The sequence below is a fragment of the Cheilinus undulatus genome, linkage group 17 (assembly GCF_018320785.1).
Source record: "Cheilinus undulatus linkage group 17, ASM1832078v1, whole genome shotgun sequence".
In the NCBI taxonomy this organism is placed as follows: Eukaryota; Metazoa; Chordata; class Actinopteri; order Labriformes; family Labridae; genus Cheilinus; species Cheilinus undulatus.
In genome coordinates, this window is record NC_054881.1 from 4,909,577 (window position 1) to 4,935,424 (window position 25,848).

A 25,848-nucleotide genomic window follows, 5' to 3' on the forward strand; every position below is an offset into this window, starting at 1 on the left:
GCGAGGGTTTCAGGCTCTGGATTTACGGCTCTGAAACGAAGGAAAAAATTATTGATCCTTATGTAAAAAAGAAAATCTAAAGGGAATGAAGCTACCAGCGGATTTATTTTCATGGTCATAAATGGATAGGTTATATTTAAAATGGTCTTACTTTGGTTTTCTATTTCTAAAAAGAAATAATTGTTAGACAAAAATGTAATAAAGATAAAACAGGAGCTATAAATGTTATAATATCTCCAAATTATGTTAATGCTCTATAGTATCAAAGTTATTAAAGAAACACACTCTGGTGGTTTTATTAAGATTAAGAGGGAGAGCAGTGAAGGTTTCCAGGACCTTCTGACGTGAATCAGTCCATCCTTAAAAATATGTTTATGCCAAATATGACAAAAATCCCTCCATGCAATCTTGAAATGTTGTCCTCACAAGATTAAGGGTCATACTGACCTTGACCTTTGACCTTCAAAATGCATTTCATTCGTCACTGAGTCAGAATTGGATGTAGCCTTGCAAAGCCGGTGGATTTACCAGGTTCATGTCTGTCATCGGGCAGATCCATCTCTGAACCGACCCGTGTCATCTGAGGAGGAAAAGGTGGTGGCGAGGTGTGGTTTAGCTGAAGTGACCCCAAGCCTGTAAACCAGGGGTGTCAAACTCAAACCCAGGTGGTGCAGTTTTACCAGTCCCACAGGAACTGGCCCACAGGTCTGAGGTCTGCAGATTTCCACCAGTATAGAAATGAAAATTCAACCTTGAAGATGTAAAATATTCTTTAAGTCAAAAAAAATTGAAAAAGTAAAAATAATGAGATAGAAAGTAAGGAATGGGGAGGAGGAATACATTTGTGATTTCATTTAATATTTTCAATTTGCATCTCAAAATTCTCACTTAAACTTCGCATTTTAACTTTTAATCTCATATTGTGAACTTTTAGATTCCAATTTTAAATTTCAAGTCTTATTTTGACATTTCAAGATCATGATTTCAGATTTAATCTCATATTTTGGCCTTTTAAACTTCTTACTTTGACTTTTTATCCCATATTTTGACTTTTCTTTAATGTGAAGATCAAGAGGGCTTTTACTTTGAAAAGTAACAATTTGACAAAACATCTGGTCTCATCTGATTGACAGATGCCTTTTTTGTTCCTGTTGTCAAATTGTTGTTTAAATTAATACAGAAAATGAAAATTAAACATTTTTTTAAACACGTTTTTCTCTATTTTCGACCATAGAAAATAAAATCACCCTGCTCTTTTTTATTTCAATTTTCAAACATGCTTCAAAATTTGTTTCAGAAGCACAGACCCAAATACCAAGAGATCCAGTGACCACACGCAGACTGTACGGTTTATTTTGGTGCTGCAGCAGCGTGGATGTAAACACCCCCCAGAATACACATGCACTCTGCATCACCCCCCTCCCCTCCCCTCCTCTTTGTTATTGTCTGCCAGGCTGGGGGCAATGCGGCACACAGCGCGTGGATGCTGTTGCTGCTGCTGCTGTGGACAGCAGTTTTATCGTCCAATTGCATCCGGAGCCAGCTGCTGTTATGTAAAGGCACATGGCATCTGTGCACCCCCATCATCACCCCCTCCTCCCCCTCCTCCTCATCCTGCACCATCATCCCGCATCCCTCTGGCACTGAGCCCGGCGAGAGCTGCAGACACCGAGCATGCTTCAGTCAGAGAGGAGCAGCGTCTGTGTCAGCAGCATCATTAATTCATTAACAACAATAATAACAAAGAAATATATAATGAATAATGACACATAGATGTAGTGAATCAAATGATGTCATAATGACCCTCTTTAGTTATTATTAGCTCCTAATAGTCATGATCTGGAATTATGTAATACAGACGGACCATGTCTCTGTCTGCTGGCTTACACTGCCACGCCCCCTAGTGGTCAGAAGAGTTCAGTGACTGGTTTGAAATTTTCATGCAGCAGTTTCACCACAAATGATATTTTTTTGTTTTTATTTTTTAATATTTTAAATAAAAATGATAATAAAAATAAAAGAATCTTGAAGAATAAGAGAATTTTGAGAAAAATCTGTAAGACTGAAAACCAGCACTGAATGTCTGTGACCTTTGACCCTTCAGGTGGTGTTGCAGTAAAAATATCTTCAACAACATCCAGAAGCCCCGCCTACTTCTCTGGGTCTGACCTCACATGAGATGGACTGATCTACAGAGGAAAAGTGTGCTGTGGTCTGACCAGTCCAAATTTCAGATTGTTTTTAGGAAAAATGACAGGCAGAAGAGGAAAAAGCCCATCCAGGTTATCAACACAAAGTTTCAAAGCCAGCATCTGTGAAGGTGTGGGTGTGTTAGTGCCCATGGCATGGATCACTAGCACATCTGTGAAGGTGTGGGTGTATTAGTGCCCATGGCATGGATCACTAGCACATCTGTGAAGGTGTGGGTGTATTAGTGCCCATGGCATGGGTCACTAGCACATCTGTGAAGGTGTGGGTGTATTAGTGCCCATGGCATGGGTCACTAGCACATCTGTGAAGGTGTGGGTGTGTTAGTGCCCATGGCATGGGTCACTAGCACATCTGTGAAGGTGTGGGTGTATTAGTGCCCATGGCATGGGTCACTAGCACATCTGTGAAGGCATGGGTGTATTAGTGCCCATGGCATGGGTCACTAGCACATCTGTGAAGGTGTGGGTGTGTTAGTGCCCATGGCATGGGTCACTAGCACATCTGTGAAGGCGTGGGTGTATTAGTGTCCATGGCATGGATCACTAGCACATCTGTGAAGGTGTGGGTGTGTTAGTGCCCATGGCATGGGTCACTAGCACATCTGTGAAGGTGTGGGTGTGTTAGTGCCCATGGCATGGGTCACTAGCACATCTGTGAAGGTGTGGGTGTGTTAGTGCCCATGGCATGGGTCACTAGCACATCTGTGAAGGTGTGGGTGTATTAGTGCCCATGGCATGGGTCACTAGCACATCTGTGAAGGTGTGGGTGTATTAGTGCCCATGGCATGGGTCACTAGCACATCTGTGAAGGCGTGGGTGTATTAGTGCCCATGGCATGGGTCACTAGCACATCTGTGAAGGTGTGGGTGTGTTAGTGCCCATGGCATGGGTCACTAGCACATCTGTGAAGGCATGGGTGTATTAGTGTCCATGGCATGGATCACTAGCACATCTGTGAAGGTGTGGGTGTGTTAGTGTCCATGGCATGGGTCACTAGCACATCTGTGAAGGTGTGGGTGTGTTAGTGCCCATGGCATGGGTCACTAGCACATCTGTGAAGGTGTGGGTGTATTAGTGCCCATGGCATGGGTCACTAGCACATCTGTGAAGGTGTGGGTGTATTAGTGCCCATGGTTTGGATCACTAGTACATCTGTGAAGACAGTATTTACACCGAGAGGTTGAACAAATGCTTCCATCCAGAATCCTTCTTCAGGGTCGTCCCTGCTTATTCCAGCGACGCAATGCCGAGAAACATCCTGGACAAGTTACAACCATAGACATGATTTACATAGATGCCTTATTGACTGGCTGGCTGTACGTCAACATAGCCGCCATATTGCCAGAGGCCAGTCAGCTATGTATGGCAGTATAAGCAGGAAAGCACAATTTCAACATACATTTTTTAATCTATCTGGTAATATTTTTCTATACTGTATATTCAGTGTTTTCTTAACAAACCTTGTTTTTTTTGTCACAGAGATTGTCATTATTGTTACTAACATGTATACGGCCTATTGAATAATATACCAATGAACCAAAGTCCATTTATGTGAACGCGAGTGCTTTTATTTAGTAAAGAGAGCTCTTATATGCTAGTATATGCAAATGAGGCTGTCCTGCCTCTGGCAATATGGCAGGCAACCAAAGTCAATGAGGCTTCTACATGTATTATGTCTATGGTTACAACAGCTTGGCTTCACAGTGAAAGAATGTTGGGCCTAGACTGGCCTGCATGCAGACCAGACATGTCAGTGTATAAAGGCCTGAAAGACAACAAAGGAAACCCCAAACTGTTGAGCATAGCAGATGTACGTCAAGCAAGACTGTGAAAGAATTCCAGCTTAAATATGGGGTGCAAAGTCATCCCAAGAACAGAATAAACAACCAGCTCTCTCTTTTATACACAATTCTGCTTTTATTATGAGCTTCATTAATATACAAACTATTGTGACAAATATTCTTCATAAATTAAACAATCATTTTCAAAAAGTCCGTACGTCAAAGGGTGGATTTCTGAAAACCTGTAAGAGTTAAAAACAAATCTGGTGGATGATTCACCAAGCTTGATTTTAATTTCTCTGTTAATTCCCCTTTTGTATTTCTATTTAGAAACATATCTTTCCCAGCTTTAAAACATGTTTATCTTTGAAAAAACAGGAGGGGGAAACAGCCTTGATCAGTGTCTTTTAGTGTTTGTTGTTGTAGTACTCATTTTGACCACAAGAGGCTGCACTGCACCACGACCCTATCCTTCATGTGTTGTAAATCATTCCTTCTCTGCAAACATAGTAATATTTTCTATCATTTGTTCACATTACAAGATACAGAACATGCAAAAGAAATGTCCAGTGTTTAAAATAACGAGAAATAAAAGAACAGAAACTTTTAGTCCTGGTTTAAAAACAGGGTAGAACTGGGGCTAAATACAGCCTCCAGTAGCTAAAATGGGAATTACAACAACACACTTTTGTGTTTTTTTAACCCTGTAAAATACTCCTGCAGACTTTTCTCTCTACTTGTTTTGATAATTCCAAAAAAAAGAGGAATTTAAATGAAGGTCGTCTGCAAAAATATTCGTAACATTCTTTTTTACATAAATAAGATCAGACTAAGAAAAATCACCATATTATTTTTCTTTGTTGTCTCTATCAATATTAAGACAGCACATGTATGGTTATTATAAACTTCTTTCATTTAAACATAATATAGTACACATTGTTTTAACAATTTAGGCAAAAATAATAAAAAGAGCATAATTATACAAAAATCACATGTGTAATCTCCATCTCTGAGTAACTTTACTCCTTTTACCTCGACTGGTTTGCACCGCTTTTAAAAAATTAAACCATAAAAATTCAGTCAAAATGGTGCAGAAAATGCATAAACTTTACAGTATAATTACAATAACATGATTAAGATGAAGACTGTTCCTTCATCCTTAAATAACACAAAGTTCAAGTGATTCTGGTTTGAAATGCTGCTAATATAAAATATTTCTCATGTCATAAAATTAAGTTAAAGTAATCGTCTTAAACATGTGAGATCTCACTAATGCTAAAGGAGGTTTCCACAATAAAATGCATACAGTTTTTAGTCTGCTCCTTTTATGAGAAAGACAAAAACAGAGACAGACAACCACTCAGTTTGTGCAATGCACCTGCATGGGTTTATGTGTTTTGAGCATTTGGATACCAAGAGTTAATCCGTAACGCTTTCTGTGGATGCTCCTAAATGCACACTGAAAACAGTTAATATCTGATTGCATAACCCCAGACCATCCTGTCAACTGACTAAATGTAAACAGGGTCAAAGCAAAAGAGAAGATTCTGAATTAAGGGAAGGACTTTGATGCATAAGTAGAGATTGATGCTTGTGTTTTTAGAGGTGGATATTTTCACTGCAGCCGTCTGTCCCCGGTCTTGTTCACTGCAGTCGTCTGTCCTTCTGAAGGAGGAAGAACTTCGACTTTGTAGCTGATCCTCTTCGATGACAGGATGCTGTAGCTGTTATCAAAACACAGCACGTCTGCACAGAGAAAGGAACAGAAGGGACAGGGTTAGCAAATAGCATCCTGCATTGTTTGGTTATAATTTACAATAAGTTACTCAAAACTTTGCACAGTTAGCAGAGCTTTGCATGGCTTTTATACCTTTATCCAGAGAGTAAGGAGGGAAACTCTGGAGAGAGAGACAGTGGAGTATGACATAAGGGAAAGGAGCCGCTGGTTGGGTTTGAACTTGGGCTGCCTGCTTTGCAGACAACAGCCTCTTTACATGAGGTCTGCAGACAAAACCACTAAGCTACCAGCACCCTGACTAAGGGTGGGGTGTAAGTAGGTAACTACTTACTGCTTAACAGGGATAGAATGAGTTGTGGTCATTGTTTTATGTCTCTCAATACCTGTCAATAAGTTCAAGTCAGCTTACGCTCAAGGTGCATAAAAAAGAGTTATGGTGATTTCCTGTTCGCCATTAAACAGAAAGTTTTTTCCCCAAGTCTTAAAACATTGGTAGAGCCATGAATCTTAGCAGAATGGATTAAAATGCATCAAAACAGATGCTTAAAAAATTCCGTCCTGTTTCATGGTGGGTTTCTGTTCGCCATGAAACAGGAAGTTTGTTTTCCCAGACTCTTAAAACACTTGTAAGCCATAAATCTTAGCAGAGTGGATTAAAATGTGTCTAAACAGACTCTGATAAAACTACTTTCTGTTTCATGGTGACTGAAATGGGACTTTTTTTCCCCAGAATCTTAAAACACTGGTGGAGCCATGAATCTTAGCAAAGTGGATTAAACTGTGTTGAATCAAACTCAGAAAAAATTACTTCCTGTTTCATGGTGGTTTTCTGTTCACCATGAAAGTGGAAGCTATTTTTTTCAGAATCTTAAAACACTGGTAGAGTCATGAATCTTAGCAGAGTGGATTAAAATGCATCAAAACTGACGCTGATGAAACTACTCCCTGTTTCATGGTAGGGGTGGGGGGGGGTTTTTCGCCATGTAACACAGAGTTTTTTTCCCCACAGTCTTAAAACACTGGTGGAGCCATGAATCTTAGCAGAGTGGATTAAAAAGAGTCAAAACAGATTCTGATAAAACTACTTTCTCTTTCATGCTGATTTCCCGTTTACCATGAAACAGAGTTTTTCCCAGTCTTAAAACATTGGTAGAGCCATGAATTTTAGCAGAGTGTATTTAAATGTGTCAATGCAGACTGAAAAAACTACTTCCTGTTACATGGTGGTTTTCCTTTGCCATGAAACAGGAAGGGTTTTTCCCCCCAGGTTCTTAAAACACTGGTAGAGCGAACAAAATCTCATCAAGACTCAATTTTTTTCATCTGACTTGAGCTTAATCTGACTTGAAGAACAAACAACATACAAATAATGACCAAAAACATTTAGTTTTCATGTTCATATTGTGGAAAACAAACTTTTTATTAAAAGCCAGATATTTTTACCTTCCCACAACAATAATAAATCACTCCTAGTGTAATTGTTATTACTTTTGCAATTAATTTCGTTATTATGTTTTCCGTAGGCAACTGCTATTACACTTGTGTGAAATTTACTACATTTGTGGGATTATTACATTAAAAACTGTTGCTTTGTATTATGTTTGTGTTTTATTATGTTCATGGACAGTTATCATGTTTGCAGGTTTAACAACCCTGTGCTAGGCCCCAACCCATATATTGCTATGCCTGCTAAGCTTCTGCATATGCCACATTAAATATAGAGTCCTAAACGATATATTTTGTGCTGTTAGCTCGACATTGATCCTCTAATTTAAGGGGGAAAAGTTGCATACTGTTGCTTTCAGAAATAAAGAAAACCCTGATTATTCAAACCTTAACCATGTTGTTGCTGTGGCTTTAATTAACTTAACTGCAGCTGTTTTACAACATTAACTCCGTGCATCTTGCTCTGTTTGCAGTAAAAACCTGCAGGTATGGAGGACTCCCAAAAATCAGTGCTTTAAATCTAGAAAATGCAGCTGCTGGTTGCACAGGAAGTCTAGTTACACATGACTTTTAATGGATTTGAGCTCTCGTTGTTCCCGTCTCTAATCCCGCCCCCCCTGTTTTGTATTGTAATGACCTTTCTGCCCCAGATACAAATCAATTATGAGTGCAGCAGTGATTCACAGGAAGCGATGCAGCCTGTAATCCATCAATCCTTTAACTGATAAATTAGATGTGTGGTGACTCACAGACTCCGGGCTCGGGGCAGGTGAGGCCGCTGTCTTCGGGGACCAGGTGAGCATTGTAGCGCTCGCTGGGAAGAACCTGCAGCATGTCGGCCACCTTCTGACCGCCCTCTTTAGTCCGTCTGTAGACTCCGAAGCCGATATCCGCTCCGTCACTGGCAAACTGCCACCTGGGAAGAAACCAGGTCAAACTTTACAAAACTGAGCCACATTTTCTAAAGTATTCTGCCACATTAAGATAAAATATTAACCACCTGTAGCTGCTTCTTTCAAGCATTTCATAAAATTGGCAAAGTTGCTTAGATGATTTTAAACATTATTGAGATTATAAAGTGAGAAAAATCACAAACTGATGTTAAAGAAGCTTAGATTTTATTTTAAGAGCTTGTTTTGTACCTCAGTAAGGTGCTGGGTGTTTTAACATCGTACTCCAGTTGGAACATGGAGCCTCGGCTGATGGTCACGTTGTTGTCATACTGGACTTTTATCGAGTCTTGAACATAGTACGACTTGGGCACTATGCCTCCGTACTTTATCTGCAACAAAAACAGAAAAACTCAATCACTGCCACAAAGATAAATGCTTTCTCAGTGTATAAGAGACTGTTTCTTTTAGCTCACCATGGTTTTGCAGCGAGGATCTCCATCAGGATCTGTCAGGGTTCCTCCATATACGACAGGAAGTTGCTCAGGGTCGATATGTTTACGCAGCACTTCTTGCCAGTTACCTGACATCAGAGAAATATATAGTTATATATTGGCTTTGAAATACTTTACAAGGAAGGATGTTCTTATAGTCATACAGTGTTGTGTTACTTTTAAAGGATCTTGTCCTGTGACTATGTTTTATGTTAAGTAAAGAAGAACTCTAGTATGTTTGCATTTCCAAGATTAAAACCCTTAAACTGTACATTACATACATTGGTTGTAAAAATGGCTAGTAGCCAGCTACATTTCACTGTGTGAACTCCACAGTTATTCTACAACCTTGTGAAAACCTTCACCGGATTTTAATGTGCTCACAATCTGACTCCAAACTGGGCAGGTGTATGCCGTATTACACACAGGCTGTGGGTAACAAGAGCATTTGAACTGACATTTAGTTATAATGTTCTTGTCTGGCTGACCGTAGACCATAAATCCCAGATGGCCCCCTTAATATGAGATGCTGTATCTGATGCTAAAACTTTCCAAATAAAATGGGTTTTAAAGGTTTGGTTAGGTTAGGGCCACGAATAAGATAAGGGTTAGGATACCAAAAGTTAAAACTCAAAAACCTGATCTGCAAAACCTGATTACAAAACATTGAAAAATGATGAGTAAACAGTCTGTTTACAGGAAAAACAGCTGATCCTCCATGAAACTATTCTGACATAGCAAATGTAGCTTATGTAGCTTTATTAGCTGCATAAACCTTAAAAATGTAGCTATGTTGCTAATGTAGTCAAAGCTCAAGCTCACAAGGCTTATGGATATCTATACTAATAAAGCTACGAAGCTAACATTAGCTGTATAGCTATGTTATGGAGGTAGCTAAGTTAGTTGTAGCTATGCATGCTAAAGGTCACATTGCCAAACCTTACTTAGCTACAATGGATTATGAAGTAACATTAACTAGCGTAGCTATGTTAGCTTTAGCAAAAGCTAACAAAGCTAAAGTGAGCCAACAGTCACGTATATTTCTAAAACAGGTCTATACATAGTTAAAAAAAACACCTGGAAATACATTGTACTGGCAAATTACAGCACTTCCATTCTGACAGAGACAGAGACGCGCCATTTTCCATTAAGTAAGAGGGAAGCCTCTGCCACCGGTGATTTACGTCTACTCATCATTTTTATTGGTGTGGCGGGGAGGGATGCAGGCTCTTACTTCTGGTATCAAGCACCCGCACATTTATTTGAGATTTGTTTTTGTTCTACAACTGTTCGTACCATTTATGTCTTAATTTGTTCCAGAATTTCTTGTGACACTCAGAAAATGTCGTTACAGTTCTAAAGATTTCTAGTCCCAGAAGTACTGACCTCTCCATCCTCTCAGAGTGAACTCTGTGTTTAGATCTTACCAGCGAATGTTTGCGTGCTGCAGCACTAAACCAAGATGATTAACCATGTAAACATTCGACTGCTCGGCATAAGCTTGTTAGCCTTTGGCTCCTAGTGTCACTGTGTTTTATCCTGATGCTGATGGGGCTGCAGCCTCTGGGTCTTTTTTGTTTACTCCAGGACAGAAAGAAGAGAAGTCTCACCTCCTAATACAACGATCTTACGCCGGGTTTCCTCACATAGAAAGTGTTTGATTAGGTTGTAGGCCATTGGAAACATTTTAGGAGCTGCAGGAAAGACAAAAAAACATCAGCAAAGATGAAAAATCACAATAGATGAGACCCATGTAGGGTTAAATGATCAAATGTGCAGATCTGAGGACGCACCTTTGATAAGGAACACTCTCTTCAGCCCTTCTGGATAGTTTTCTTCAAACATGGTGAGGATCTGAACAAGAAGGATGGAGAGACAGTGAGATGCAGTGATTTTAGACCCATGGCCGGTCCACAGGAAGAGGAAGGAGGGCTTTTTTCTCCTGAAAGTGGTCTGTTTTTATCGTTTCTTCCTTTTTTTGAGCTATATTGAGCTTTAAACTAGAATGCTGGAAAACACAAATTCAGCAGGAACAGGAGTCCTAAAAAGTCACTGTGATTAATGGCTCCTGGTAGTTAGTGCTGACATAAAGGAATCAACAAACGACATAAAAAAGAAGATCAATGTGTTTTTTTACAACATAAAAGGCCGTCCATATGTGGCCCAGATAAATGGGGGTCCATGGAGATCAGCAAAATCATAATCCATTGTAAAGTTAAGCTGTGGTAACCATATTCTATTTGACATTTATTTATTTATTTTCAATGCTGTGGTATATAGCCTTATTCAGAATGTAAACCACTATTCTTGAAACAGGATAAAAATTAGATAAAAGGGGCAAAAATTGGTTAAAAGAGGAAAATAGGCTGAGAGTAGCAAAAAAAGGTTCAAGTAGAAAAAACAGGCAGAAAAATTGTGGAAAAATTGTTTAAAAATTGTGAAAATGGCCCACAAGTAGTAAAACAAAGTGGCAAATGTGGGCAATAAGTAGCAAAAAATGGACCAAAAATAAGTGCCTAAAATGCTTAAAAAAGCCACAAAATGGGTGGCAAAATGAGCAGGAAAAGTGGTGAAAAAGGTGTAAAAGTAGCCTAAAAAAATTTTCAACATCAGAACCCAAAAATAGCTTGACAAACTTTCTAAAAGGGTTTAAAAGCGGGCCATAAGTAGTAAAACAAAGTTGTAAAAATGGGTTGAAAGTGGTAAAATAAATAAATAAATAAATAATTTTTAAAAATTGTCTGTTAAAAGCAAAGCCAAGTGGCCACAATGATTTAAATGGTGTGAAAATAAGCCATGAAGGAAAAATAAGGAAATGCAAAAATTTGCAACATGTACCAAATAAGTGGCAAAAAAAGTTGTCACAATGGTTTAAAGTCGGACAAGGTGGTAAAACAAGGCAAAAAGCGGTAAAAAAAAGTGGTTAAAATTGGCAAAAGTGGATGACAAGTAGCATAAAATGGCAAAAATGGACAAAAAAGGTAAATATAAAGGAGCATCAAACTGGAAAATTGGTAAAAAGTGGTAAACTAGGGCTAAAACTAGTTAAAAAAATAGGTTAAAAGTGAGCAAAGTTGGTTATAAGGGACAAATTGGGTGACAAGTAGCACAAAATTGGTCAAAATGGACCATAAAATGCTAATAGGATATAATGTAATTGGCATATAATGAAAAAAATGGGAATAAAGTAGGTAAAAAGAAGCAGGCAAATGGATAAGAGGCAGTAAAAATTGGTTTGAAGTGGAAAAAAGTGGCAAAAATTGATTAAAAATTAGCAAAATGGGTGACAAGTAGCACAAACTTGGTAACAATGGGCCATAAAATGCTAAACTGAGTGGGTACAATGGTTAAAAGTAGTGAAAATGGGCCATAAGTACTTAAACAAAGTGGCAAAAATGGGAGACATACCAAAAAAAGGGCAAAAATTGGGAAATGAAGTTGCCAAAATGGTTAAGGAGCAGCAAAAGTGTGTTTAAAGTGATAGGATAGGGAAACAGTGGCAAACATGCGTTAAAAGTTGCAAAAATGTGGTCAATATTGGCTAAAGTGGATGACAAGTAGCAAAAAAATGGCAAAATTGGGCAAAAAAGTAAAGATAAAAAAGTGGCCAACTGGACAAAAAGCAGTAAAACATAACTGGGAGAAATTAGGTTAAAAGTGAGCAAAATTGGTTAAAATGGACAAATTGACTGACAAGTAGCACAAAATTAATTGAAATGGACCATAAAATGCTTAACTGAGTGGGTACAATGGTTGAAAGTGGTAAAAATTAGCAATAAGTACCAAAAAAGTGGCAAAAATGGGTGAAAGGTGGGAAAAGAAGCTGCCAAAATAATAATAAAAAGCAGCTAAATGGGTAAAAAGTGGTAAACCTGGGTTAAAAGTGTCAAAAAAGGTTAAAAGTGGCCCTAAATTGGTGACAAGCAGGGTAAAAAAGTGCCAGAAAAGGTAAAAAAAAAAAAAAAAAGCATGGACAAATAGGATACATATGGCAAAATGAGATGGGAAAGCGGTGAAATGGGTTTTAAAGTAGTCTGAAAAAATAATTCAATAATAGCTAATTAGCCAGGATGCTAGCACCAATGCTAGTGATCCAATGCACATGCACCGATATCATCAATAAATCAGTGGTGGTGGTGGAGTCTTTTAAACCTTTGTGGCTGTGGCTTCTACCTAAATTTTAAATAAAGGTGCAGATTTTAGTAAAAGAAGCAGACAAACCTCTCCATAAGCCTCGATGGCCGGCTTCCAGATGTGTTTGAGTCCCAGTCCTTCACAGTCGTAGATCAGAGTGATGGCTTCAATGTTCTTCCCCAACTGGAGAGAAAAAGAGGAGAAACAGAATAAAAGATCTGACAGGAGATGATGGGAAACAGGAGAAATAAAAGAGAGAATAAAGCAATAAAGAAGAGACCCTGACCTTCTCTGACTGCCTCCGACATTCCCTCTGCAGCATCTCCGTGTGCCTGATCTTGGTCTTCATGAAGTCTTGTTTGGTGGCCGACAGCAGCAGACCTTTAGGATCCAGAGGACCGATCACATCGTACCAGATAGGACTCCCCTCTCTGTCGTAGCCACACATCCCTCCAGAAACGTACTTCTCTATCACCTGAGGAGCAGAAACACCAGGAAGAACCAGGATATTATGATCAGGATATTAACGGAGATGGATAAAAGTACAAAAACACGCAGGGAAATATGCGTACCTAAACAGAAAATCTACAAAAATAACTAATAATCCATGGGCCTACACTTTCAGTCCACAAAAATGAGCAGTTCTATTTGTTCTTTTAAATGCTAATGTCATAAAAAGACAAAAACTGTGCTGCAGACTCCAGACTTTAGTATTTAGTTTCTTTGTGTGTGTACCTCTGGAGGTTTCCAGTCAGCTATGATGTTGTCTACGTTCATCTTCCTCCTGAACTCCACGTGCTGCAGAGAGACAAAGTCAGAGTTCAGATACGTGATCGTCATCCTGCAGCTCTAAGGTAAGAATGTTTTGGGTTTAAAGAGAGAGCTCACCTTCCTGATCATGGCCTCGGATTTGTGAATGTTGAAGCTCCGGGCTGCAAAAGAAGTAAAGCAGAGGTTTTAGGGGTTAATCCGACTAAATAGTTTGGACTCAGTGATTGATAAAACAGTCATGACTTTGTTCAACACAGGAAATATAAAATCCAAAGCCCTTTACTTTCAAACTGCAGGAGCGCTTAAGATGCACCTCCTTGCAGATTGCAGTTTTTTGCTGATTCAGTGATGCTGCAGTTTGGCGTCCCACATGGCAGCTGCCGGAAACCCTTTCTTTATTCTATCATTTTGATGCTTTGTCACTTTTTTACATATAGCACCTTAGAAAGCACATGGATTGAAGGCAACAGAGAGCTCCACACAGACCCGCCCACAGATTTGGCTGGGCCCCTGACAAGCCCTTCCCAGTTTTAGTTATTGATGATATCAGTGCATGTGTGCTGATCAGTAGCATTGTTAGCATCCTGGCTAACAGTTCCCTCATTCTGGAGCGTAAAAGGGTTAGGGTTAGCTATTATTGGGTTCTGATGTTGGAAGATTTATGAGCGGTACTTTTTAACCACTGTCAATACTTTTTTCCATCCATTATTGCCACATCTTTTTGACACTTTTAACCCATTTTTGCTTCTTCTGCCCTTATAGTTGTTTATTTTTTTATTTTATTTTGCCATTTCGCCACTTACTGTCCATTTCTGCATCATCCTTTCACAACTCTTTGCCTACTTTTGCTGCTTTCCATCCATTATTTCCACTTTTCACCGAATTTTGCCACTATAATTATTTTTTCCACTTTTATCCTGTTTTTGCCTCTTTTTACCCATTTCAGTCACTTTTCAACAACTTTTTGCACTTTTTCACCAATTTTCTGCAACGTCCTTTTACAGTGTTTTGCCTACTTTAGCTGCTTTGTTGCCACTTCAATTTTTGCCCTTTTTCTGCTTTTTGCCACTTTGGGCCCAATTTTGCCTTTTTTTTTGCTGCATGTAACCCATTCTTGCTTTCTCTCTCCCTTTTTTTTAATTTGACCCCATCTTGCCAATTTAGGCCACTTTTTGACATTGTTTGCAACTTTAAGCCCATTTATGCCATTTAAAAAATATATTTTTAACCTATTCTTGCCACTTTAAATTTTTTTGTTGCTTTTGCCCTTTTTTTTTGCCAGTTTTATCCCAATTTCCTCTTCTTCATCCATTCCTCTCACTTTGCTAAAATCTTTCTGCCCTTAATTTTTTATTTTTTTTGTTTTGCCATTTCTTCAACATGTTTTGCAACTTTTTGCCTACTTAACACATCATTGCTATTTGAGCTGGTTTTTGCCAATATTTGCAACTTCCTGTCCTTTTCTCGCAATCTCTGCCCATTTAAAATGTCTTTATTTCCACTTTAATCCTGTTTTTGCTCCTTTTCTGCCTGTTTCTGTGACATCCTTTTGCAATGTTTTTCCTACTTTAGCTGCTTTTTGCCACTTTTTGTCAATATTTTGCAAATTTTTGCTGCATTTAACCCATTCTTTCTACTTCCCTCCCATTTTTTTACTTTGAGCCCATCTTGCCAATTTATGCCACTTTTTGAAGTATTTTGCAACCATTTATTGCCATTTTTCTTCATCCATTTCTTTTCTTTATTAAAATATTTTTGCCCTTATATATGTTTTTTTTCTTCTCATTTCATCAATGTGTTTTTGCAATTCTTTTCCTACTTAGCATTGCTTTTGCCATTTTTTAGATGCTTTTGCCAATTTTTGCTACAATTAACCAATTTTTTCAACTTTCTGCCCTTACTTGCAACTTAAAAAACCCTTTTTTATCCTGTTTTTGCCCCTTTTCTACTCATTTCTGCAACATCTTTTAGATATGTTTGCCTACTTTAGCTGCTTTTTGTCAATTTTTGCAACCTTTCTCCCATTTTTGTAACTTCCTGCCCATTTTTTTTTTGCCAACTTTTGTCCAATTTTAGCCATTTTTCACACATTTTTTTCACTTTGAGTCCATTTTGTTTATTTATTTATTTTTTTACAACAATTCAATTATTTACTGTTTATCAAAAAACTTTCTCTTCTATTTCATTTTCTGACATTTGTGCTCATCATGGCCTAGCTGAACTCTCTGGAACCTCAGTCTCTGTCACTACCAAGTTTAGCTGAAGGTCTCCTGCTGTCATTAGAGGGTTTAAGTATCTTAATTATTAAAATAATTGTTGATGTTAACTTCACATTTAACCCACTTTCACCTGTGCTAGAGGCCCCTTGATGCAAGGGACCTCTGTCTGACGGTAAAACTGCCTCTATCTTTTATAGACATTTCTGATGGTATCTTAATCTAATTTCCAGACTGTTAATCATTACCGGTTGGTAAATACTGCTCCAGTTTAACTCTAAACTCCTCTGATAAAAGCACAATAGTAAAGCTGAATCAGCTCGATACGTTTGTCTGTTTTTGCCCAGTCCAAGGTGAACGCTAAATGTAAATATTAAACTGTGGACACACAGAGTCCCTGCAACTAAAGCCTCTCTGAACTATGGACGACTAAACAGACACATTGTCCTGGACGTCCTACTTTCACAAGTTCAGCAACACTGGGTCAGCTGTTACAGGAACTATTCTAATAATAAAGGTTATGTATGCATTGATGTGCACATTCAACTTTACATTTAACACCAAAACTGGAGTTTAAAAGCATCTGTAGCACTTTTGATGGGAATTGAGCCCTAATTACAAATTAGAGATGTAAAACTGTAAACCCCATCTTTGGCTGGATTCATGTTTTCAGAGCGTTTTGAAGGTCCTTCCAGGCCCATCCACAGATGTGGCTGGCCCTCCTCGGTTTGGATTTACTGATGATATCAGTGTGTGTTGACTCAGTAGCATTGGTGCTAGCATCCTGGCCAATAGTTTGGAGTTTGGTAACATTTTAGAGCTGAAAAGTGTGTCAAGCTTGGATGTGACGTTAAGTTATTAATTCATGCTCCTTTTTAACCTCTTCTTAGCAATTTTTCAGCGCATTTTTTCAACTTTTGTGGCCACTTCTCATCTATTTTGTGCACTTTTTAGAATAAACCCACGTTTGCCAATTTTAACCACTTTTCAACAACTTTTCAGCTGTTTTTGCAACTTTTGATCATTTTTTGCCACTCCTAACCATTTTTGACACTTCCCACCTATTTTTGACTCTGTTAATGCTTTTTTCCAACTTTTGACTAATTTTTGCCAATTTCAACCCAAACTTGCCACTTTTTAACCCATTTTCACCACTTTTCCTGCCGTTTTTGCCACTTTTGACCAATTTTTGCCAATTTTGACCGTTTTTGCCACTTTTGACCAATTTTTGCCAATTTAAACCTATTTATGACCCCTCTCCATCATTTTTTTTCAGCTGTTTTGCCACTTTGATCCTTTTATGCCTCTGCTAACCCATTTTTGCGACTTTCTACCTTGTTTTTTTGCCTCTGGTGATGCTTCTCCTCATCTTTTATTCAATATTTGCCAATTTAAACCCATTTTGTCTCTTTTAACTCCTTTCCCCCACTTTCTGCTGCCATTTTTACCACTTTTGACCAATTTCTGCCCTTTATAACCTATTTTTTGCCACTTTCTACCTTTTTTGTTTCTGTTAACACTTGTTTCCCAATTTTTAACAATTTTTTGCATCTTTTGACCAGCTTTTGCTTTTTTGGTGGGATTAAAGCTATTTGGCCACTTTTCCACCACCTATTTGCCAATTTTGCCTCTTTTAACCCATTTTTATCGTGTATGATTTCCTCCATGGACCCCTTTACAGAGTTTTAGTTTCCAGTTTTAGTTTTGGATTACGCTGCAGTTTTTCTTTAGTCTTGACTCAACACCTCAATGTGATATAAATAGTATTAAAAAGCCAGCTAGTGTAACTCAGTACAGCTTTGGGACCCCATTAATCCTCCTATAACCTGATCAAACATGGAAGTGAACACCTCTGTAAGGAAAGTTTCAACAAAAACTCTTTATTTGAATCCCTGCCGAGGAGGATCAGGTTTAATGACACGCCTAACGCTCCTCTTCAGTGATGCTAATATCATCCACCAACATTTCCAGTATCAGTTTCATCAGAGTGCAGAGATCTGGGCGAGGTTCATCATCATGAGAGGAAAGATAAAGGTGATTTTAAAGTGATATCATGTTTACTGGATCTTTATAACAGTTTAAGGTCATAGAGGAAAATAAATCATGTGATTTTCACCGTTTCCTGCACATTGAAGCTAAGGAGGAAATAGGCTTGCATGAGGGTGAAAGGTTTTGCAGCAGTTGCACACTGACTTTGGCATGACGTAAAGACTTCTTTACACCAGATTTCTATTACTTTCTTCAAACGTCTTCACTAGAGCCACAGACCTGATTAAAACACCTTTACTTCATCAGGGCATTGATACTAAAAACATGACCAGGCATGAGCAGTCACTGAACGATTTCAGTAGGTCATGTTCTAGTAGGTTTAAGTGGGTTTCATTTTTCCTGTTGTGTGTTTCATGCTAATTCTGTCTTGTGACCTGTGAGTCCCCCTGGCTGCAAAACAAACCTACCTACAGGTGCAAATAACCTAACCCGAACCTGACCCTGAATGTGGTTCATCTTGAACTGGTCACCAGCCAATCACAGGACTGACATTTAGAGACAAACAGGCAATCACACTCACATCTATGGGCAATATAGAGTCTACAGTTAACTTAAAGAGCATGTCTTTGGACTGTCAGAGTACCCAGAGAATATGTACACTATGCAACCAAAATGTTGGAACACCATTGACCAGCCCGTAGCCAGACTGCTACATAAAGAGGACTGAACTGCTACACTAAGCTGCCGCTCTGCTGCTGTTTCTCACTCCTGATTTGTGATTCTCATCGGTGATGTCAGCTGATCTGAAACTTTTCCCTTCCTCTCCTGCAGCAGGAAGTACAGTTATGGCAAAGGAGTAACGGGTCAGCAGGGAGGACCCTGATGCTGGATTTGGGTTTTGCGGTGCTGCAGACTTGTTTATTGACCATGGTTATTCTCTGCAGCCAAATCTCACCCATTGGTCTGACAGGCATTGGTTTTCAGTGGTGTGGGGATAGAGCAACATCATCTTTCGTTATTGTTTTGATCAAGAGCCTCTTGTGGCAGAATTTACGTTATGTGCATTTTTCAGCAACATAAAGAGAAACCTTAACAAACATGGACTCTTTGACTACACTTTCTTATTATTATATTAGTCACCTGGCATCAGGAATATGTCCGTTTACTAGAGTTCTATTTATTTTGCTCTAAAACTCCTCAGATATGTAAACCTACCAGGCAACAAAAACCTGTTTCTGTTTATTATAACCCTGTGGTCGTCTCTGAGCTATGTGAGAATTTTCTGCCTTAAAGAAAGAGAACAAGTGTTTTATCAAGAAGTCAAAACCAAAGATGGGCAGTCTGATCAGCATAATCTGATCTAATCCTAAAGGAACGAACTGTAAAAGTCTGACAGGTAAATTAAGTCAGGATCAAATCTCAAATGTAAAGCATGGCCATCTAAGACACGTGTCGATACTGATCTGCAGCTGGTATTTCCCCCCACTGAAACCCGGCTGAGGTGTCGAGTGTAGAAACACGGGAACAGGTTTGAGACGTCACAGCTTACTGGAGAGCCAGCATAGCCTTGGGCCAAAACTCTCACAGGCATGAGAAACATTTGAAATAAGCACGGCCAATACTCTGTTTAGTTTGTGTCAGAGGAAAGTGAACGGTTAGGGTTAGGGGGGTTTAAACGACTGCAGAATCAGAATTTACATATTTAAAGGAAACTCTCCTCTGGTTAGAGGAGAAATAAAGCTCTGAGGAACTGATGGAAACTTAGATAAAGGGAAGTTTTTCTCAAACTAGAAATGTATTTTAATCCTGGGTGAACAGGAACATGTGTAACAGTCATCTAGATGTAACTTTGACATATATTTGAGTAAATGCACTTAATCATATTCACATATTTTATAAAAGTGACCTTTAAATGCAATTATATCTCCATAAACAGATTTAAATTTATGCAATATCCCTTTAACTGCAGCATCTTTCTTTTCTTCCTTATATCACGTTTGATTATTTAATTTATTTTGAATACTGCAAGTTAAGCAACAAAATCTCCATTATTTCAATGATGGATAGTATTGAAAAGTACCAAAACTTTCTTAAAATGGCATTTATTTCACAAGAAAAATGTACTGGAGAGGAATAAATCTGCAGGTAAACTCCTTCAAGTTATCTAAACGGCACAAAAATAAAACATTGTCAATGTTTCATGTAATTTTGTCTGAATTTTTTTTGGCAATTTAAACATAAAGAAACCCAATAGCAGTTGACCAGAATTTTAATTCTCATTAAAGTGACATGACTTGTACTTGAGAAAATTCTTTTAACTAATCTGCATATTCTAATTACTTGTATCCCCACTAAAAGATCTTAATTTTCTTTTCTTTTCTATATTTTTTGAATACACCAAGTTGAATAAGCAATAAAAATCTCCATTGTTTCAGTGATCGGTATACCAAAACGCTCTGAAAATTGCATGCATATCACAAGAAATTTGTAATAAATGCATGGAAACTCCTGCAGGCTGTCTAAATCACACAAAAATGAGACATCATCAATGTTTTGTGCAACTTAGACCATCTGAAGGAGTTTGCTTCATTTTTTGACAATCTGAAATAATAAAATATCAAATACTGGTTGCCTTACATTCCTGTTTTCACGTAAGAAACTAAAACTTGTACTTTAATAGGAGTTTTTTAATCAGCCTTTATATTCACTTTTAACCCCACTAAAAAGATGTTGATATATAAAATATCCTTTTACTAAAGCCTTTTTAATCTATATTATTCAAGGTTGTGAAAGTGTTCGATACTTGGATGCTTTTCAATTCCTTTTTTAATGCTAAAGTCTGAGTTGTAATAAAGTGCTGAAGTGTTGAAAAACTTCATCTTTTTCATTTGAAACTCACTTTAAAGAGAAATAAATTAATCATATAATTCATGAAGACTCCTTTTAGGCTATCTGAATAACACAGAAATACACACTTCAAAATGATCATTATTCGCTGTATATTCCCCAAAAAACAAGCAAGGAGACTCATGATACCATTTATGAATTATACGTATCATAACTGCAAATGGTAATCTTGTCCAGTATAACCATAATCACACATTATTACTGATTCATGCATTACTAATTTAAGGTTGCGCAAACAGTTGATACTCAGATACTTTCCAATACCATGTGTTTTAAAATGATAAAGTCTGATTTATAGGTGTTAAAAGAGCTTAAATATTGAAATATTGATCTACATCTTAAGACAGTTGCACAGAAGAGGAATGAATATGGTTTAGTTTCCTTTAGTAGTATTTCTAAGTTTACATCTCAGGTACGGGGACAGCCCTATCCTTTCCTGTAAATCTCTGGCAGCCGTCCTGCTGGCTGTCGTCCCTCGTTCTTATGTGAATTAAAAAGCCTCCTCATACTCATACAGGTGTGTCATTGTTCTTTTGTCAGCATCGCACCCACAGAGGCATGATGATACATGTAAATATGACATAAACGCTGTGTGTGCAGGTTTTAGAGTCTGTCTCACCTCGGAGCCAGCGCAGGAGGTAGTGGTCATGCTGTGCAGGCAGGCTGGGGAGGATGTCGAGGATTTTCCCTCGAAACTGGAGGGAGAAAATAAAATCAGTGAATCAGATCAGTCAAAGTTAAAAAATATTAGACCAGGGCAGTCATTCTGTCACACTTAGTAGCTTTCCTCAGCGATGCTAAACAAGAAGAATGGTACCACTGTCGAAAGAAAGAGCAAGACTGACACTACTAAAACTACCAAATCCAGCTGAGTATGACCTCTGAAGCTCAACATTACAATAACCTTGAGTAGAACTTCTTTAAATGAAGATACAAAATAAGACTGTAAACACAGATACAATAAAAACTAAACAAAGATGTGAGGACATGAACAAAAAAACAAACATCAACCAAACAAGCAAGATCAGTTTTACAAATGCAAACCGTAGCATTATAATAAAAAAGCAGGAAAAACACTCAAATTAAGAAGATGTCAGTAGTTTGGCAGGTATACATATAGATGGGACATGCAGAGATCCGTGTAAAAATCTACAATGGTAGGAGACCAGAAAGTCTAGAAACTGTTCCAAACATAACTATGTTCCTCTGATTCATGTCTTTGTGCTACGCTAATCCAACCAGCTGATTTTATCAACATGAATCATCAAATCCGCCTCAGTCTTAAACCAAAAAGTAGACATTTTCTCCTACAGCATGAAAGAGCTTCAGTCAGAGAAAAAAGCAAGTTAGCTGTCAGAGAAAAATTTCCAAAGACAAACTGGGTGGTAAAATGATCATTTCTGTCCTTTCAAAGAAGAGAAACCAGTGATTAGGTTTCTGTTTGTCACTCACAGTGATTTAGGATTTTCTAAAGCCTTTTCTAAATCCAGAAAGTATCTGGATTTTTGTAAATTAATTCCCCAATATGACTGGGGAAAATAAATAAATAAATAAATAAATGAAATATAATGTAAGTATAAACTGAGAACAAGAGCAGTTGGATCTAAATGGACAAACTTGTGCACACTATATCTAAAATAATGTAGTTTAAGGGTGTTTGAACCTACAGTGCCATCATATAATCAATGAAGTGATGTAAAACTTTGTTTATATGGCACATTCAAACAAGTTTAGTATGCCTGACTGTTGCAAAAGCTTACAACAGGATATAAAAGAACAAAAATTAGTAAAATTAACAACTAGAAGTACAAAAAAGATGACACAAAAAGTAAAAACATTCAAGTTTCTCAGATTAAGTTAGTGATATTAGCCCCAGGAACACTGTGTATAAATAAATATATCATTAACACCATTATTCACTTAAAAAAGCACTACTATACCAAGTCCTACATCACCATTTTCCACTGGAAAGTGGAAATTATACAAAATCTATCAAAAACGACAAAACACAAAGCTGTTAAATATCTATATAATACTTACTACTGGATAATAAAACTTGTTGATTTATTGCATTTTTTTTCTTTACAGAATGATATCACATTTTAGTAAAGTTTGAATAAAAAAAAAGTCTCTTGTCTGTTTTTTTGTTTGTTTTTTAGGAAGGTTTTGCAATTTTGTGCAGCTTTTTCTTCAAGTTTCAACATTCTTTAAATGGCAAATGTTTGCAAAGAAAAGTTTTTCTATTTCATTTTGATTATCTTCTGAAATAAAAAAATAAAATAAAAAAAAGATCAGGTCATTATCAACCTCTCCAAGCTTAAAAATGGTTTAAAAGAATAAATAAAGGTAAAATGAACAAATAATAACAATAATAATTTACACAAAACTTCTACAAAAAACTGACAGGCAAAACTTAACACTGTTAAATGTCTATATAAAACATGCAACCAGATTATAAAGCTTGTTAAATCATTGTAGTGCTGTTTCTAATTGAGTAAGATGACTGTGTAGATGAATTTTAAATAAAAACATACAGTTTCTGTTCTGTTTTCTCTCTCTTTTGCTGGTTTTAGGTGGGTTTCGTAATCAAAGTGCCACCGTTTCTTCCAGTTTGAACGAGCTTTAAATGGTAAATGTTAGTGAGTGTTTTCAAATCTTTTTACTCCTCTTCTAAAACAAATCAAATTTCATAATTGACTTTATTTTAGGACAAAAACATTGAAATAAAAAGTGCGTAAAGTTGAATTTTAGTGACTGGAGTATTTAAAGTGTTCAGCCTCTTAAGCTTAACCAGAAAGCATCTGTTAAAAATGGATTTTTCTTGTGAATCCTAAATGACAGGTAAACACTTGGTTTAATCTTTAACACTACACTGAAGTCTGCTCTAAACTCCTTACACTAGCTCTGACTTACTGCAGTTTAAACAAGTATGAAGTATCAGGAGAAAATCAAGTTTACTCTCAATATCCAGCCGGAACCGAATAAATCAAACAGCAGGTATCAAAGTTAAGGAGAAGCAGCCCTTATCTGTACATTAAATGCTAATTTCCTCCATCAAAGAGGTGTTAATCTCACTCAACATGAGAGCTGTGCTTCTTTAAACTCACTACAGAGAGCTGAGGTTACCATAGAATCACTGTTACTACAACAAGAGCAGCAACACAGCAGAGAGCAGAAGAATCTAAAGTCCTCTAAAACCTGTAGAATAGAAACTTAGTCTCTTCAGGACTGATACAAACACACCTCATTTAGGATCTCCTCCTGCTTCAGGCTCAAGTCTCCCACTCGTCCGCTCATGTCTGAGGTGTCGTGTTGCTCCCACGCAGGCTGAGAGTGAATGAACAGCCTGGGAAGAGAAAAACAGGTAGACAGGGAAACACCACGCCTCCTTACTCACATAATCCTGACACACAGACTAAAACCAGGTCATGTGGTACACAAGGACTGTCAGAGACAATGAGACAATTAGATACCAACAAAAAGACCAGCTATTCCTCTCAGGTCCCCGGAGTGCTCATAGAAAACCAGGAGAGCGTCCTCCTAAAGCACAAAAACACAAAGTCAGGGTTACACAGGTCACTTTGGGCTCATTTTACACACTTGAACTCATCTCCTGGAAACTTACCGTTACTTTATCCTTAACCCAACCTCAACTACTGACCCAAAAATTACTGTTTCCACCAAACAAGGACGCGGCTGTTGTCCCCAATTGGATAATCTGTCCCCAATTAACTGGACTCAAGTCTGTGTTCCTGAAAGGAGGCTAAGACACAATGTTTAGGACAAACAATGAGCAGGACAGCAGTTCTCAACAGCAGATCTGACATAATTGGGGCATAAAGTCCACGATGTACGGAAGCCCAAAGTGGACACACACCCATACACTTTATTTTGTTCTGTTTTACCTGGAAAATTAGTAAATCTTGGTTGTTTTCTCAAGAAGTTGACTTATTTATCTTGTTAAAAAGAACAAAATCTACATTACCATGGGAAACAGGGTAAAATAAAATACATGCATACATGTCCACTAAGGCTGTGGTTCTCAACCTGGGGGTCGGGGCCCCATCAGGGGTCGAAAGACAATAAGGAAGGGGTCACCAGATGCCTTCCAAAAAATGGATATTTTTGGCTGATTTCAGCCATGTATTTTACTACAGTGCTGAACAAATTTATTAGACCACCCGAACCCTAACCAGAGTAAGGTTTATGCCACAGCTGCCCTAAATAAACAGCACTGGTAATTACCAAAATAATTTTCTAAGTTCCTTCAATGGTTAATACACCAATATGTAGAAGCTCTTTAACCCAAATGATATTTTTAATGCTAAAATAGAATTATTATTGTTATCCATGAATTTTCAAATTTACTGATTTACAAAAAAACTGAAAAAATAGTAAAGCACATTAATAGTTCTTGATGAATATGTCAAATTATAGTTATTTACTTCCTGAACAGAAAAGTTAGCTTTAGTGGTTGAATGTTATGCTTGATTAATTTCTGACTCCTCAGAGAAGACCAGTGAGCCGGCTCAAATTTGGGTGAATTCAGTTTGAAATTCCTCATTCCTGTTCAAATAGTAAAACGTGGAGAGCTGACAGAAAATGAAAGAGTCCGCATTAAAGCACTTCATGATGCTGGATGGTCTTTAAGACAAATATGGCAGGTGGTCTAATAAATTTGTTAAGCACTGTATTTTTATGAAATTATACACATAAACTTAGTTCAGTCAGGAACACTCTCGTCACACATTTTCCCATTTCATTGCAAAACGGATCTACACTTTTACTTGGCAGAGAAGACTCTGCTAAAAAAAGGCTCCCTTGGTTAGTCGGCAGCACGCTTTGACTCTCCAGGAAGCGCAATGGCTAGAAACTCCCAATTAATCCAGAGTTTTGCCACTTCTTTTGACAGCTTTAAACCATTTTGCTGCTTTTTGACATTTTTTCTACTTCTTTTTGCCATATTTAATCCATTCTTTCCACCTTTTGCCACTTTTGCTATTGCTTGTTTTTTTGCCAAAATTTTTAAACACTTTTTACCAACTTTTTGTAACTTGCCACTTGTTAGCTATTTTCGCCACCTTTTGACAATTTTAACCCATTAATGCCCAGATATTTGCCAGTGTTTGACTATATTTTGCCCCTTTTTGCCCAATTTTGCTACCATTTTTAAAAATCACTTTAACCAACTTTTGCCTCATTTTTGCCATTTTTTCAACACTTTTAACCACTTTTTTGACACCTTTTTGAAACTTTCAGTCTATTGTTTGGC

General features: G+C 37.7%; 2 protein-coding genes across 3 annotated transcripts in view; both read right to left on the reverse strand.

Annotated features, from left to right (window-relative positions):
• Positions 1-4,103: 4,103 nt before the first annotated feature.
• Positions 4,104-23,922, reverse strand: sec14l7 (SEC14-like lipid binding 7). Its single transcript, XM_041810966.1, has 12 exons — positions 23,820-23,922; positions 21,196-21,271; positions 13,582-13,625; positions 13,429-13,491; positions 12,980-13,168; positions 12,781-12,876; positions 10,353-10,413; positions 10,170-10,253; positions 8,542-8,648; positions 8,318-8,457; positions 7,925-8,091; positions 4,104-5,737 (listed from the first exon to the last, which is right to left on the reverse strand). Exons 1-12 carry the CDS (start codon positions 23,871-23,873, stop codon positions 5,607-5,609), a joined length of 1,212 nt encoding a protein of 403 aa, XP_041666900.1. The 5' UTR covers positions 23,874-23,922; the 3' UTR covers positions 4,104-5,606.
• Positions 23,923-24,100: 178 nt separating this feature from the next.
• The window catches only part of zfyve16 (zinc finger, FYVE domain containing 16), a 52,218-nt gene continuing 50,470 nt past the window's right edge, over positions 24,101-25,848 (reverse strand). Inside the window, exon 19 of one of the 2 annotated variants that reach the window (XR_005993206.1) lies at positions 24,101-24,116. The gene's annotated coding sequence lies outside the window, so the exon portion shown is untranslated. Of the gene's footprint in view, positions 24,117-24,221; positions 24,340-25,848 lie in introns of those variants that run through there. The other variant, XR_005993204.1, reaches the window with a different exon arrangement.